This window comes from Ranitomeya imitator, chromosome 4 (genome assembly GCF_032444005.1).
Source record: "Ranitomeya imitator isolate aRanImi1 chromosome 4, aRanImi1.pri, whole genome shotgun sequence".
NCBI classification, from domain to species: Eukaryota; Metazoa; Chordata; class Amphibia; order Anura; family Dendrobatidae; genus Ranitomeya; species Ranitomeya imitator.
In genome coordinates, this window is record NC_091285.1 from 117,148,132 (window position 1) to 117,165,441 (window position 17,310).

Here is a 17,310-nt window from a genome sequence, read left to right on the forward strand (position 1 = left end):
GATTGAACTATTTATTCCAATAAAGTGGTGTGGAAGAACTACAATTCTGGAAAATATTTTACATTTTATCCTAGGATTACTAGAGTATTCAGTTACAAGAAAAAGAGCAGTGATGTATGCATACATAAAAAATGAATAAAAGCCTTAGTGGTTTCATTTTTTGTACTAAAAGAACAAACCACAATTTATTGCGATCGTAAGATTGATGTGCTCCGTGGAACATACATTTGTGTAATAGGAATGGTGGTGGAACCACTGTGCCATGGTCAGAGGAGAGCCTGGACAGGTGTAACTAAGTGAACACCAGACTCTTCGCTAAACCACCTGATGGTGGGGTTAGACATTTCTCCAGATGGACACCAGTTGCTACACAAGGATAGACCTTGGATGCACGGCAGCTGACCCCCAAAGGGAAGGAAGCTAGAATAACATAGAAGGGAAAGTTCAACTGATACAGGTAGGCATGGCAGGAAGAAAGGAATGGCAGGTGTTGGCAGGGACAGCTGGTATACAGGCAGGCACTGGCAAGTGCAGTCAGCAACAGCTGGAATACCGGCGGGCACTGGCATGTGCAGGCATGGACAGCTGGTATACAAGTGGGCACAGCAGTTGCAGGCAGGTATGGCTGATATACAAAGAGACACTGGCATGTACAAGCAGGTACGGTAAGTACAGTTGGTATACAGGTGGGCATGGCAAGTGCAGGCAGGTAAGGCTGTTATACAAGTTGGCATGGCAAGTGCAGGCAGGTATGGCAAGTGTGGCTGGTACACAGGCAGGTACATGCAGGTACTGGAAGAAAAACTAGAACAGGGGACCTAAGAACTAGAAAGCATGCAACTAACAAAGTGGAGGTACCTTAAACAATAAGTGTCTCCCAGCCATTGGCTGGAGAGACTTTAGGACAGTGTGCTTCTTAAGCATAATGCCCAGGGATCTGCAACCTGTTTGCAGACCCCAGACAGCAGGAGGAGGAAGAGTGGGACAGGGGTCGCGGCTAGTGTTGAGCATTCCGATACCGCAAGTATCGGGTATCGGCCGATATTTGCGGTATCGAAATTCCGATACCGAGTTCCGATACTTTCAGTATATTGGATACCGGAATCGGAAGTTCCCATAATTCAAACAGCCAGAATTCAGCCAATGAGGAATGATTAGAAGTGTGGGCACATCCTGTTCTGCATGCAAGGCATGTAACTACTGGCATGGCTGTGATTGGATGCTGTGTTCTGACTGAGGGACAGTTTAGAGATAGTGATTTGCTTCATTGTGCTTTACCCAGGCTAACCGCTGTGTGAGAACCTTGTTTTTGCCTTGCAGCGCTGTTCACAGGTGTTTGCAAGGTGTCTGTGTGAGAGCAGCTCACTCTGTAGTCTGGTCTGAAACCACCGCTGGTTGTAGTCAGCTCAGGGTGCATCACTGCCTCATACCATTCCATTGTCCGTTTTTCAATTAGTGCAGCCAGCTGCACATTTGTTCAAATTTATCCTATTAGTGGCTTCCCATCCGTATACAGCTAGATTGTGGGAAAACACTATAGGATTGCATAGAGGAGCTTTTTTTTGGCCTTGCAGCGCCGTTCACGGCGGTCTGCACGGTCTCTGTGTGAGTGCAGCTCACTCTGTAATCTGTTCTACCGCCACAGCCGGTTGTAGTCAGCTCAGGGTGCATCACTGCCTCATACCGTTCCATTGTCCATTTCTCAATTAGTGCAGCCTGCTGCACATTTGTTCAAATTTATCCTATTAGTGGCTTTCCATCCAAATCCTGCTAGATTGTGGAAAAACACTATATAGGAGTACATAGAGGAGCTTTTTTTGGCTGTCTGCACGGTCTGTGTGTGAGTGCAGCTCACTCTGTAGTCTGTTCTGCAAAGAAATTCCTGCTATTCCATTTGATTTGGCTAAACATCTATGCCTTTAATGTCTCCTCCCCCTCCCCCAATACATCCTACAATATTCTTAGTTGTTTTCCTTCATGTAGAATTAACCTACAAGGAAAGAAAGGGTTTATTTTCATTCCGATATTTTTGTCACATTGACTTGTGTTGGTATCTGGTATCGGTATCGGCGATATCCGATTTTTTTTGAATATCGGCCGTTACAATCTGATACCGATACTTATGGATATCGGAAGGCATTGCTCAACACTAGTCACGGCAGTAGGTGAGTCAGCATCCCTGCCAGGGGGATGAGGTAAACGTGCTGGCGCCATCTTTTCAATTTGTATTACAACAATGAATGATCTGTGACAATAGACACATGTGTGGACATATTTGGAGGATTGTGCCTATTGGTGCTAATTGCTTTTCTGTAAAAATGTCTGTAACCATGAAGTATTGTTTAACGCCTTAGGCCTCTTTCACACTTCTTTTTTTTATATTTTTACTAATATGTTATAGCTGTTCCATCACATTTGGTTCACTATTATTAGCACCTACATAGATATTATTTTGATTCACTACCGGTTGAGATACCGGTATTTATATTTCATCTATCAAGTATTTTAGTCAGCAGGATGTGCGCATGGCACTGGTACCATGGCTGGACCTTCTCACCCACGGTACAGGTTGGGATTCCCCCACCCCACCCTGAATCCCGGGCTGGTGTGTGGGTCCTGCCACCTCCGTGGGAGAGCGGATCCCTACAAGCTGAGGGCCCGGATGCACATGCGCCGCCAGTCCTGTTTTATTATCACTCTACATCCACGTGTGGACAATCCTCATGGTGGTCGCACAGGAGGAGTTTTTATTGGGTATTGTCTTCCCTTGTCACTATAGGGCTATAAGCTGCGGTGATCGTAATTTTGACCACTTTATTTAGATGTCAATTTTATTTATATTAAGGAAAGTGAGGAGTTAACTAATAAACCTGTTGTGGGTATGGTGATTTTGCTTGGGGTCAACAACATGCCTTATGTGTGTTGAGTATAACAATTGACGTCCTTTCTACTTTCATGGGTGCATTTTGGTTGCATGATTTTATTATTCATTAAATACTATGTCCGGTTTATATCTATTGCGGTACAGTATGTTCCTTTTGTACTATTTATCAATGTGGTGACAGCTGTTAGCTTAAAGTATTACTTAAATGGCTGAAGGATATAACTAAACGTTGGAATTGCTCTCATTGCCAGGTAATATGATCCAGTGGAATTTTCAGGGTTTTTTTTTCACGCCTGCTGTATATCCCATTAGCTGGCATTGGAGTAATTATGAGACAGTCCTGTCATATCTCTTGAAATAGCTTGGTTGCTACGTTACCCTATATAGAATAACTATGTTCCTAGTGGTTTGGGTGCTTTGAATTCATGAGTTCTTGAGATTTCTTTGATTGTTTAGTAATACGTTGTGATTTTCTCTCTGCAACGCAATTTGCATGTTTGCAGCCGCGCATCACATTTGGTAGCTGTCCGGGCACGCCGGGCGATCATGGGGTAGCTTGGTTTACCTGGAGCGTCTTGGTTGCCGTGCAACACTTTTCACCTTACTACCGCAGCTGGGCACTATGCACAGCAGACGTTCGGGTGGGCCGGATGATCTTGAGGCAGCTCGGCTTACCTGGAGCGTCCCGGTTGCTGGGTAACGCGACACTAGATGATAATGTCTCCTCCTTCCACATCCGCAGCTGCGCACTACACGCGACAGGCGGCAGGGTATGCCGAGTGATCATGAGGCAAGTTTCTTACCTGGAAGCGTTATGGTTGCAAGGTAACGCGGCACTGCACAGCTACGTCACCATCTGTCTGGCGCTCCGTATATAGCGTCGGACCTCTGCATACATATGTGGTAACTAAGATGATTGGCTGGGGACTGATTTAAATAGACCCTCATTTCCTCCCTTCACTACATGCCCCCGGAAGAAGAACTTATCGAAACGTGCATAGGGGTTTCTTGCTGGTCTCGTGTGAGTGCACAAGAGGTAATTATGACCTTGATTATGCCGCAGTTGTGGTCTATGTCTGACCATTTTGCAAGTATCAACAGCTTAGGTGCCATATAGTATTTTGTGGTTCTGGCCAGATCTATGATGGATTAACCGTGGTGTATATTACTATACAAGCCTTATAGGCTATCTGGGCAAAACAGTTATATATTTACGCACACTGGCACTTTAGCATAGTATATTTTTCTTAGGCAATTCATTTGACATAATACCTATTAATTGGGCTAACAATAACTAAGGAATGAGTTATTTAGTGACTTACCTTATTATGTACCATAAGTGGGTGTACCATAAGTGGGTTATTGTTTTGATATTTGCACCGCACATGAAACCAGTTATTGGATTGCAGGCATTCTGTACATTATGAAATTGTATATGTTGAGTGATGAACTTTTATCTCAGTTGTTATAAATAAATTATATGTTTGAACTGAACATTCTGCGGCCTGATTAATTATTAATTATTAATGATTAATGATTAATTATTTGGAAGGCCTCTTTTGGTGTATCACAATTTTGAATGTGTTCTGTGTAAATTCTACTTTGGACTAATATGTATAAATGAATGATCTGTGACAATAGACACATGTGTGGACATATTTGGAGGATTGTGCCTATTGGTGCTAATTGCTTTTCTGTAAAAATGTCTGCAACCATGAAGTATTGTTTAACGCCTTAGGCCTCTTTCACACTTCCGTCTTTTTCCTCCCGTAGAAATCCGTTTGAAAAAACAGGATCCTGCAAATTTTTCTGCAGGATCCTGTTTTTTCCCATAGACTTGTATTAGCGACGGATTGTGACGGATGGCCATCAGTTTCATCCTTCGTGCACTGGATCTGTCGGAAAATAGCGGTCCGTCATGCAGAGAAAACGTTCAGAGGAACGTTTTTTCTGCATGTCGGATAATTGCTCAGCGACGGGTCCTGAACTGTCCGTCGTCGGCTATAATGGAAGCCTATGGACGCAGGATCCGTTGCTGACCGTCAAACACTGGAATCCAGCGACGTATCCCGTTTTTTCATTCTGAGCATGCCCGGAACCATTTTTCAAGTCAGGAAAATCTCTCTCTCTCTCAAATTTTATTACCTTAAAATTCAGACTGGAAGTCGTTCGACGCATCCGTCACAACACTGGATGCGTTACACATGTTTTTCACTATTTTCACAACATCCGTCGATACGTCACTTCACTGCATTATGACGTACCCCGAACGACGGAAGTGTGAAAGAAGCCTAAATTGACAAGAGCATTTTTCTTTTTTTACGGTTTTGTTTTTTCTCCCCTAGTTTCAAGAGATAAAACTGAATTTTCTTTTTCAACATAGCCATATGACAGCTTGTTTTTTGCGTGACAAATTGTAGTTTTGATTGACATCATTTATTTCACCATATACTGCACTGAAAAACTAAAAATATATTCCAAAATGTGATAAAATTGTGAAAAAAATACAATTCCACTATTATTTGTTGGGTTTTGCTTCTTTGGTATTCATTGTGTGGTAAAAATTACCTGCCAGTATTATTCTTCAGGTCAGTATGATTGCTTATGGCGATACCAAACATGACTATTTTATAAATTATTTTAGAGGTAAAATTTTTATTTTTCTATCAAAGGAGCTGTGTTAAAGCTTGTTTTTTGTGTTCTGAGCTGATATTTTTACTGATACAATTTTGTGATACATACAGGGGACATTTTGATCTCTTTTTATTAGATTTTCTTCGGGTAAGTGTAGTGACCAAAAAAATGACAATTCTGGTACTCTGATTATTATTTGACTTGACTATACAGCATTAAAGAGTCAGTTTGCTGTCCATGGTACACATGGACAATACAACACCTGATTATACTGCCATCTGAATGAGAGCACATATATCAGCTGAGTGTTTAACTGAAGCCTGCCATACATTTAAGATAGCTGTCTGATCATTCAGCTATTTTGCCTACATTTCTAATACATAAGAGAGAGCACTCTGAAGAGTACGATGGTGCTCTCTTTGATAGAGACACTGCCAGACTTAACTCTTTTCCAAAATCAGACATGCAAATCTTTATCTTCCCCAACAAACATCTGTCAGTGGCCCCCATAAACATAAGACTGCTAACCGAACATGTAGATATAGACAGGTTTGGATGATGTTAGTCTGTTGCACATAGGGACTTTAACTACTAAATGAGAGAAATGGGCACTTTCAGTCTGACCTACCAGTAAAGGACATGCTCATTTAAAGTGCCTAAGGCAGAATGAACACCAATTACAGCCTTGAGGCTGGTATGCACTTTGCCAGCTTTCTATAACCTGAGACATGTAATAACCTGTGCTTTGCTGAAATCACCGTCTGCTTTCTACAAACTGATTGTCACAGCGGTAACCCGAATGCCTCCTCAGTGTGTGGTTTCTCCTTGTGGCAGGCCGTCCCGCTGAGTTGATTCTTGCGTTTGATTCTTGCAACACTGCTGCATCTACAAATGGTATCCATTTTGCCTTAGGGGTGCATAGCCAGTTTCTGCAAAAGTGTAACCCTGTTGAGTCCTGCAAAGCCTCGGTTCCCCGGCCTATGGCGTGCTAGCAGGGCCTATATTAGGCAGCTCTCTCTCTTCCATTCCTCACCTAAACATTGGTTCCTGGTTGTTCTGTCTGTTAGCATCCCATTTAAGCATTTTTGCATTTTGACTCCCCCAATTTGACCCAGTTTGTTTACTCGTCCCGTATGTCCACTCTGTTCCTGACTTCGGCTACATTTACTGTGCTGCCTGCCTTGATCTTGGACCATTTGACTATGCCTCTATCTCATCCTTCTGTACCTCGCATCTGCGCCTCTGCTCTGGAGTGGTGCCTGGTGACTACCGGCAGCAAAGCCTATTCTCATTATCAGAGTTTCTAGTGGACACCTAGTAGTTACTAAGTTACGCCCCTCCATGGTAAGTATGGCCCGTGATGCAGTGAGTCCACATCCACCATTGTTACACTGAGACATTGGATGACATGCTGTGCTGGTATGTTTTCTCTCTGTTATCCATAAAATGAGACATGCTCAGCTTCTTTTCCCCTTGCTATCAGCAGAGTACTAGGAAAATTCATTTTAGCAATTATAGGTTGTAATACTAAGTGGATAGTGTCAGTGTGTGGTACTAGTAGCACCCAGCTTTCAATTTTTACAATACATTTTCAAGTAGAATAATAGAGGAACAGCATTAAGCAGAGTGTTAAAATAGGTGCTCCTGAATTATTCACTTATTGGGAATGCAATATTTAATAAAATAGACACGTTAGGACAGCTCCAACGACAGTATTAAAAAGTGTGGATATTTTTCTAATATAAAATAGGCTACAATTTAAAAAATAATATGTACATTTGATCTGACAAAGAATTAACCAAACAAAGTCGTCATTTCCCAACTTAAGTAACTATTTCATAACAGCCCGTGAAAACCCAGCCTAATTTTTCCAAATTTTTTGCTTCCATCCATTGATTCCGTATTAACAACCATGGATTATAAAATTGTGATTTAATGTTTTGAGATCATCTAAACCTTTAAAGATAAGTATTATTGCCATTATATAGATTTACCTTCAGAATAAGGATACTCTGAAATCTTCTCTACTCACCTCGTGGGTTTGTCAGAATGGCATCCACTGCTTTCCCTCCATTACCACATCGAGCCTCATCAAAAGGCATACATTGCTCTCCATTGCCAGCAATGACTTCTGAGTTGGTTGCAATATCCTTGGCCCCTGTTAGGGACTTGATTTTGTAAATTCTGCGACTGTTTGTGTCAGACAGATATATTGAGCCAGACACAGGATCGACTGCCAGATAATATTTATGTGCTATGTTGTTGCTTTGAAAGAGAAAAAAAGACAAAGATCAGTTAATCATAAGAAGAAGGAATATATAGTACAGCAGTACGAGAATAGATGGGTTATACAAAGCCACTATGTGACATAAGCTGCGTGACTCCTTAAGATGTGGGAGTGCCAGTAAGGGCGCTATCCGACAGAAACACCTTTTGAAGATAAGGGCATTTTCTGTGTGATAGTATCCTTACAGACACTAGGAAAGCTTTGCAGATAACTGGCACTGCTTGAATGTAGGACGAAGAGAATACAAAATGCAAAAGAAAAAAATGGACATTCATGTTACAGCAGCAACTATACAAACACTGTCAAATTTATACATTTATATCGTTTGCAAATCTCTAACATTGGTAAATGAAAGGAATAGTCCCTTCTTATCTAATCACAGTTTATTTGTAAAGTTTGGGGTATAGCGTAGCTGATATGGTGGAATTTTCTGTTCAAACATTCAGGCAACATTTTCCTGTCTGTCACAACTTGTCTCTAATTGCCTTTTGGTGTCAAGATGACGGACAAGTAACAACAAATCCTATATTGTGTGCATAATGCATATGGTATTATGTTATGTGAGGTTGGGGTTTGACTACCATTGACACTATAGCAGTGTCTGTAAAATCTACCCTGAAAATAGCTGTTACCTTATTTTTTTTAATTTAATTTTGCAACATAGACTTCATACATTAATACGAGGGAAACCATCAATAAGCTGGCTTTTTTCTGTATACAGATAATGTTTTATTGTTATTATGTTTTGGATAGCTCAACTTATTGTTCTCAGTTGTATTCAGGGAACACATGCACAGAAAAAAAAAAACTAGAAATCCAATGTATGAAGATTTCAATGATGCTGGATTTTACATTTCCAGACTATAAAGCTGAATTGATCATGAACCATAGGAAGTAATACAAGTCCAATAACACCTACACGTACTAATACATCTGTCTGAGTGATCTACCTACTCTAATGGCAATATATAATAATGATGACAATAACCAACATTTACACATGAATGGCTCAATTCTCAGATGCTGAATCCCTTATCAGTGGCATGATTCAGTTGTATGCACATTTATTATATGCAGATACAGAACAGTTTCTCATCTATTATTTTGGAACAGTGATGATACTTAATGTTGAAATCAGCATAGTGGAATAACATAGCACTTATGTCTTGATTGCTGTCACATCCGCTGGCAAAAATTAGCAAAGACTGGTCAGTAAGTTGGTGGTTCAAGACCTCTGGCCCAATTTGTTTCTTGTAAAGAGATGGCATCTGTTTCAGTCTACCATCTGCTAATTCAAAAAAGTGTGAAAGCCAATCTTAATCTCTCATCAAATTTCCATTGCAATGTAACATAGAACATCTGTGCTTACATCGCTTCATCAGACGCAAATTGTAATTAATTCTACTTGAACTATTTTTTAGCCTTGCTGGTCAGTTTATGGAAAGTTTTGAAAAAGAAGCATATGTTGAAGTAGAGAGGGAAAAAGCGTTAATTTACTGTTACAGTAGCTGTAAATCATGTGAAATCACATCCACTTTACATAAGACGTTCCGAGCAGCTTTAAAGGGAACCTGTCACCCCGTTTTTTGAGATTGAGATATAAATACTGTTAAATAGGGCCTGTGCTGTGCGTTACTATGGTGTATGTAGTGTACCCTGATTCCCCATGTATGCCGAGAAATACATTACCAAAGTCGGCGTTTTCGCCTGTCAATCAGGCTGGTCTGGTCAGGTGGGCGTGTTCACAGCGTTCTTTTCTTCCCCAGGTTTCCGTTGGTGGCGTAGTGGTGTGCGCATGTCCAAGGTCCGGATTCCCTGTGCCCACGTGAAGACACAGCGCGCGATCTGCGCTGTCATTCCTTTCATCGGTGCGGGCGGCCATCTTCCTGGGGCCGCGCGTGCGCAGATGTAGTGCTCTGCTGCACGGGGCTTCAGGAAAATGGCCGCGGGATGCCGCGCGTGCGCAGAAGAGATCGCGGCGGCCATTTTCCCAAAGCCGAGATGCAAACTGACCAGACCAGCCTGATTGACAGGCGAAAACGCCGACTTTGGTAATGTATTTCTCGGCATACATGGGGAATCAGGGTACACTACATACACCATAGTAACGCACAGCACAGGCCCTATTTAACAGTATTTATATCTCAATCTCAAAAAACGGGGTGACAGGTTCCCTTTAATTCCACCACACTTGTCCATGCAGGCTGCCTTCATTTTCCATATTTTTCTTTTAATCAAATTAATCTGCAAACAAGGCTTTAACTGCAACTCAGTGTTCTGTATGCATTTTACGTTTTTATGTTTTTAAATGCTGTAGCTAGATGTTTTCTGGCAGGTCTTAGGAAATCACAAAATGCACAACAAACACCGTATTTCACCAGCTTGTATTTTTTCCCTAGACCTCATTAAGATGTTAATGATTTTTCTTGTACAAAAAAATAATGTCTACGTATCCTCAATATTTTTGATCAGAGCGCCCTCAGAGTTTGGTCAGTGTGTCAGATTTTGCCATCAGAGTTTCATCATGGTTTCTCAAGCTTCAGCTTGACAGACAGTGAAAAACAGACAGCAGAGGGATTGCATCCGAGTGCTCTCTTATTTTTTAAGGACTCATACAAGCAATATTGACCCAAGAATTGGATCATGATCGGACGCATAACCAAGATTTTGTGCAGGCCACTCAGTCCACAAAAACACACGGACATGTGAACAGCCCCATAGACAATAACAGGTACAAATTCGTTAAAATTACTGAGGACACAAATACAAAAATCTAATGGATAGAACTTGTACACAAGAAGCAGACATCTGATTGAGCCCTTATACTTGCATACTTGACTTTTTCCTTTTTTTTTCTTACAGACCCCTTGCTTTTTCCCCTATTTAAAAATAAATGTGTTACTTCTCGCATTTATGTAATACAAGTCATGTCCTTCTGTGAAAAATATTGGTATCATATGACGTGATGTTTTAAATGCAAGTGAAAAAGCAAGTAATAAAATACATTGGGGAAGCTTTATTAAAATATCTAGGAAAAAACAGTTTTTGCCACCTGCAACAACAAATCACAGCTTTAGGAGCAGAATGCAAATTGAAAGCTGCGTTGCAATTAGTTGATGTGGCTAGTTTGTACTTAAGACAGCTTTAACTCCTTAGTGACCACCAATACACTTTTTTACTGACCAGAGATATAAGTGATCAGCATTCGCCGACGAGTTAAAATACAGCAATTGTTAGCTGTACAGTATACTCGACACCCTGCTGCAGTCGTCACGATCAGTGCCAACCATGGCCGCTTAACACCTTGAGATGTTGCTGTCAATAGTGACAGTGGCATCTAGATTGTTAGCAAAGCATGGGGGCTCCCTTTTTAAACCCATAGGCCGCCTGAAATCACAGTTGTGTGGTCTTGATGGTTGTCATGGCAAACCAAAGCCAAGTTATGGCTTTAGAGTCTAACAGCAGTTGTGGACTGTTTAGGTGTAAGGCTGGGTTCACATTGCGTTAACAGCAGCCCATTCAACACATGCGTTATCGGGCTGCTGTTAACGCAAGTGCCGATGTGTCATCACGCTAGCGCAGATAGAGCTAACAAATGCTCTATCTGCGCTAGCAGTGACGGACCAGGAAACGCTGCAGCCCGCGTCCCAGGGTCCGTCAGTCAATGACTGCACATAGCTAGCGCACGACCATTGTGGGCGTGCGCTAGCGATGCATCCGACATTGGACTCAATGGCGGCGTTAACAGAATGCGTTACACCGCGTTATGCCGCGGTGTAACGTAGTCCATCTAACGGACGCCAGTAGCGTAATGTGAACCCAGCTTTAGCAACATTTTTTGGGGAAAAATAAGTTCTTCAAATTTCTTTGGAAAAAATGAAAAGTTGCTGCTGAATACTTTTACTTTCTAACGTCCTAACAAAATAAAAGGACAATTGAAAATAGTGTTGAAGTAAGGTAGACATAATATAAATGTTATTTATTAACTATTTTGTGTGGTATGAGTTATTAGATTAAAGGTATAAACATGCAAAGTTTGAAAATTGTAATTTTAAAAAATCTGTCGAATTTCTGATATTTTTCTAAATAAACATAAAACATATTGATCTAAGTGTACCATTATCATAAAGTATAACGTGTGACGAAAAAATATTCTCAGACAAATGGAGTTTGTTGAAACATTCCAGAGGTATTGCCAGATAAAGTAACACATGTCAGACTTGAAAAATTTTGTGAAGAAAAAAGAATCCCAAAATCTACAAATAAAGGACACAAAAAAATTCTAGTCTTTTGTATAAGTTTTTTTTTACCAAAAAGACTCGGTCCGAGTCTCCCTGCCGAGCGTCGCACAAGTGTTCTCCGTATGGTCATCCGTGTGTAATGCGTTTGCAATGCGATGATGCAATTTTCTAGCACCTATGACATCCGTATGGCATGCTTATGACTTTATATTTCTCACTGATTATCCCCATTGAATTTAATGGCTCAATGGGCTGAAATTAGGAAAATGTGTGTGTATTTCTTGCAAACTAGACGGATGGTCCATATGGCGTCCGAGTTTTCCTCGCACCCATAGGCTTGCATTGGCGAGTCTCGGATGATATACGAGTACAATCGCAGCATGCTGCGATTTCACATGCACGTTGAATACGCCTAAGAAAAAATACGTGTGAGCTGCCTCATAGATTAACACTGGTCAGAGTGCTATGCAATTGTTTCTCGCATAGCATTCGTCCATATTCTACGGTAGTGTGACTCCAGCCTATCTCATAAAGCATTGAATGAATGGGCTTGCAGAAAGGGGTTAATTTCTCTTAGTATGGAGATGTAGCAAAATTTGTAATGTAATTTTGAAATCAATTTAGAAACTAGACTGAAGGAGATATACTTGGGCATTAGGATCCGAGTGTAAACGAACCTCCATGAATTTGGCAGTATATACCACGACTAGTGTGAGAGTACATATTGGCATACACTCTATGAACACAGGGAACAATAAGCCACCCTCACATCGGGCTTAGTGGTCACTGCATTGTCTTTACTCAATGCTGAGTTGATGAGCAAATACAGGCATACACCTTTTATACAATAAGGGCGACCTGTGACATTTTATCTACATGATTTTAAGAAGTGTTTATCAATGCCAGCATACAAAGAGAGAACAATTCCATTCTACCGTTTATTGTGGAGAAATCTTTATTGCATTCTTGGAGTTTAGTGCTATTCACCTCTTGTATTATGAAGAATTCAAGTGCTCCAATGAATCGCATTCAATCACGCATTCATTTTTAAGAATGTTGTACTGTATCAAGGAGAGTAAAATATATACAAGTTCTTTTGCATCCAATGCCGTGCATTTAGCTATAGCAAAAATACACCTACTCTCAGGGTCACTGGCACACAAGAACACATGTTTGTATTGTTTTCTAATAGGAGCAGTTTTATTCAGACGTTTGTGGAGACTCAAGCCCTGGAACCACCTTCATTTAACCATTCTGTATATTCCTTATTACAGAAATATATATTGTTTGCCTGGATCCACTTGTACATGGACGGCAGAGTAATTCCTGCTAATTAATAACCAATGTTCTGTGACTAAACACTTCTGGTCTAAACTTGTTGTGGTGACCCCCTCCTGTTACTTTGATTCCATCTCAGAACGTCCTTCTCATTTGCGCAGTCCCACTGCCTGGATCCACTTGTACATGGACGGCAGAGTAATTCCTGCTATTGTGCTGGTCAGAGCACAAGCTGCAGCTTCCTAATACGAGTCAGGGGACACCATATCAAGTAGGTAGCAGCAGTATCTTGTATGTGAGCATACCCTAATGCCACAGGCTGATAGGGGTATAGTATGGTAATGGCATCTTTCTCGTTCTTTGCTGCACAACACCATGCAAGTCAGTACTATGGAGCTGCAGACATACTTGCATGATTTCCGATGGTCTGGTCTAGTCAGGGGCATAACTATAGTTAATGCGGGGGCTGAAGTCACAGTCCTAACCTATAGTGAAGGAAAGTGCAATGCTTCCTAGGGCTCATGTGAGAAGTCAGTGCTTTTAAAGACCCATGATAGCTGTGGACCTTGTTGGACATTTTTTGTATTGGGGCCCATCAGCTTCAAGTTCCAACACTGGGTCAAGTCTCATCTTGTCAACAGCAGTAATGATAAATCTCCCCCTGTCACGCCGTTCTGTTTGTTTCTGGTTTTCAGCGTGACAATGCATATGTTTGCTTTAACCCTTTACTCTTTTCCCCCTAATTTGAGCTGGGATACTGTTGGCTGTTACTTGGATGGAGTCTGTCACAGTCAGCTGCGGCTGTAGATGCGGCCCAACCCATAGACGCCCCCAGGCCAACCAATCTCAGAAGGCGTGGGGCGCAAGTCCCCCGGGGACGCAATATGGACCCTTTAAACCACAGAGGGGGACCAGGCCTACCCGAACTAGAGGAGGGCAGCGACCGGGGTTCTTTGGAATCTGAGCATGTGGACAAGGAAAGAGAAACGTAGGACTATATTACACTGCACAACTTCAGGTATAGGGAAAGTAAAGTTTACTAAAGTAAAGTCACGGAGTACATAAACAAAACATGAAAATGTCAGGCTCCCGATTCCACATCTCAGAAGGCTACCACCCAGTGGACCCCAAGGCACCAACGGATCACCGAGGCACACATAGGAGGGACATCAGGACACAGGCAGGACATCAGGGTACACGAGGACATCAGGACATCTGGACTCAGGAAAGACATCAGACAGGAGTCGTTCAGTTCTGGACATCCGACACGACCTACAGGCACCACCAGAGTCATCAGGCTCAATCCAAGTAACAGCCAACAGTATCCCAGCTCAAATTAGGGGGAAAAGAGTAAAGAGTTAAAGAAAATATATGCATTATCATGCCGAAAACCAGAAACAAACAGAACGGCGTGACATTGCATATGTTTGCATTAACCCTTCTGAGGTTGGTCGGCTTGGGGGCGTCTATGGGCTGGGCCGCATCTGCAGCCGCAGCTGACCGTGACAGACTCCATCCAAGTAACAGCCAACAGTATCCCAGCTCAAATTAGGGGGAAAAGAGTAAAGGGTTAATGCAAACATATGCATTGTCATGCTGAAAACCAGAAACAAACAGAACGGCGTGACACCCCCATGTTTAACAATCCATTCTCTCCATAACTCTGCAAAATGAGCTTATTACACCTTATATCTCCAAAGGTTTTGGTGATATACCAAAATATGGTGGTCTGTCTGCATAAGGATGGCTCTAAAAGGATAAAGCTGAAATATGCCAGAAAAGTAACCCCCTGCTATAGATGCCTCATTATTATTATTACTATGCTTCACTATTATTATCAATCTGAGAATTGATCTGCGTTATCCTCAGGTATGTCCACTGGCTGCAATACCGTCACCCATCTTTTCTGACCCCACTCACACTGTATCTGTCTGCTATTACTGGTATGTCTACTGGTTGCAATACCGTCACTTATCTTTTCTGACTCCACTCACCCTGAATCTGTGTGCTATTACTGGTATGTCCACTGGCTGCAATAATGTCACCCATCTTTCCTGACTCCACTCACCCTGTATCTGTCTGCTATTACTGACCTCCTTCTCTCCTCCATGCTTATTCGCTCCTCACCCAATCGCCTCCAAGACTTCTCCCAAATATCCCCCATCCTCTGGAATTATGTGCACCAACATGTCCCGTTATCCACCACATTTGGATCCTTCAAAAGAAACTTGAAAACTCACCTCTTGAAGAAAGCTTACAACCTGTAATGACCACACGGCTACCTCAACACTATCGGAGCTACTGCAACCCCTGACCTACTGTCTCTTTCCCCATAATCCTGTAGAATGTAAGCCCGCAAGGGCAAGGTCCTTTTGCCTCTGTATCAGTCTGTCATTGTTAGTTTGTTTACTGTAAGTGATATATGTATTTTGATGTAACCCCTTCTCAGGTACAGCACCATGGAATTAATGGGGCTATAAAAATAAATAATATTAATAATAATAATAATATGGCCTGACAGCATTACCAACCTTCCAACGGATGCTATTCACTGGAAATTATCTATTTTTACACATGAATAAGGAAGAGGTCATTGAATTTCTCAAAATCCTTACAAGATTTGCAGATGGAAATGTGTGGAACATATTTAGGTCTCCAGATAATTATAATTTTTGTAAACCTGAGTTTAGGTAGAGAACCTCTTTAAGGTCCATATATGAAGCAAATAAAAAAAAATCCATCTTATTCTTAACTCAATGTCATGGTGACATTAGATCCCAGCGAGATATATCCCATTTCATGATGAAATGCTGGATAATGACAACCCTGACAGCTTCAGGATTAGAGAAAAAAGGGATATCTCTGGGTGGTGATGAAAGAGTTATATGGAGAGAAATGATTACGGAAATGATAAAGACAAACCATGATTTAATAATACATTGAAAAGATAATGTCAAATTGCAGGGTAATAAAACCATTTTATCATGCCCCACATTGCATGTCTAACATATCAGTTTGGGATTATTGCAGTTCCAAAAAAAAAAAGCTGTGTAAATAATATATATTATAAATATAGCATATATAAATATATACAGTATATATACTGTATATACAGATATTATTACACATTTTCAAATGCTTGTTATATTAAGTATAAAAAACTCAACTAAGCAATAAAAAATTGGAGTTAATTAAGCTGAAGAGTCAGCTCCATGATAATGTCACTGCCTGTATGTAGTTTAATGAAAGGTTCACTAAATGATCAGAGAAAGTCTGTTCTATTTAACTATAGTAATCAGACTTTAAATCCAATATTGCTAAATAGGAAAGCAGAAGTTGATAAACTGAGGAAAGCATAAGGCCATGTTCACACTATGCAGTTTTTACTGCGGAACCGCGGCGATTTTGCCGCTGCGGGTCCGCAGCTGTTTTCCATGCAGGGTACAGTACAATGTTACCCTATGGAAAACAAAAACCGCAGTGCACATGATGCGGAAAAACCCGAAAAAAACCGCGCTGAATTGCTGCGAAAAAATAGAAGGACCATGTCACTTCTTTGTGCAGAATCGCAGCGATTCTGCACCCATAGAAATGCATTGATCCGCTTACTTCCCGCATGGGGCTGTGCCCACCATGCGGGAAGTAATGCGGATAATGTGCGGGTTATACCCGGGGTGGAGGAGAGGAGACTCTCCTCCAGGCCCCGGGAACCATATTTGTGTTAAAAAAAAAGAATTAAAATAAAAAATAATGTTATACTCACCTCTGAAGTCTCAGCGCTGCACGCGGCCGTCCGGTCTCAGGTTTGCTATGCGACCAGGACCTTCGGTGACGTCGCGGTCACATGACCGTGATGTCACCGAAGGTCCTAGTAGCACAGCATCTTTGGAACCGGACCGCCGCCTGCAGCGCCGAGGAGATCGGGACGTCAGAGGGTGAGTATATCATCATTATTTTATTATTTTTAACATTACTATTGATGCTGC

At 41.5% G+C, this 17,310-nt stretch overlaps 1 protein-coding gene across 4 annotated transcripts in view; it reads right to left on the minus strand.

Annotated features, from left to right (window-relative positions):
* The window catches only part of TENM2 (teneurin transmembrane protein 2), a 3,136,407-nt gene that overhangs the window by 608,445 nt on the left and 2,510,652 nt on the right, over positions 1-17,310 (minus strand). For all 4 annotated transcript variants that reach the window (XM_069763919.1, XM_069763918.1, XM_069763915.1 and 1 more), the window contains one exon: positions 7,551-7,783. In XM_069763919.1, coding sequence (XP_069620020.1) covers positions 7,551-7,783 — 233 coding nt within the window. The remainder of the gene's footprint in view (positions 1-7,550; positions 7,784-17,310) is intronic.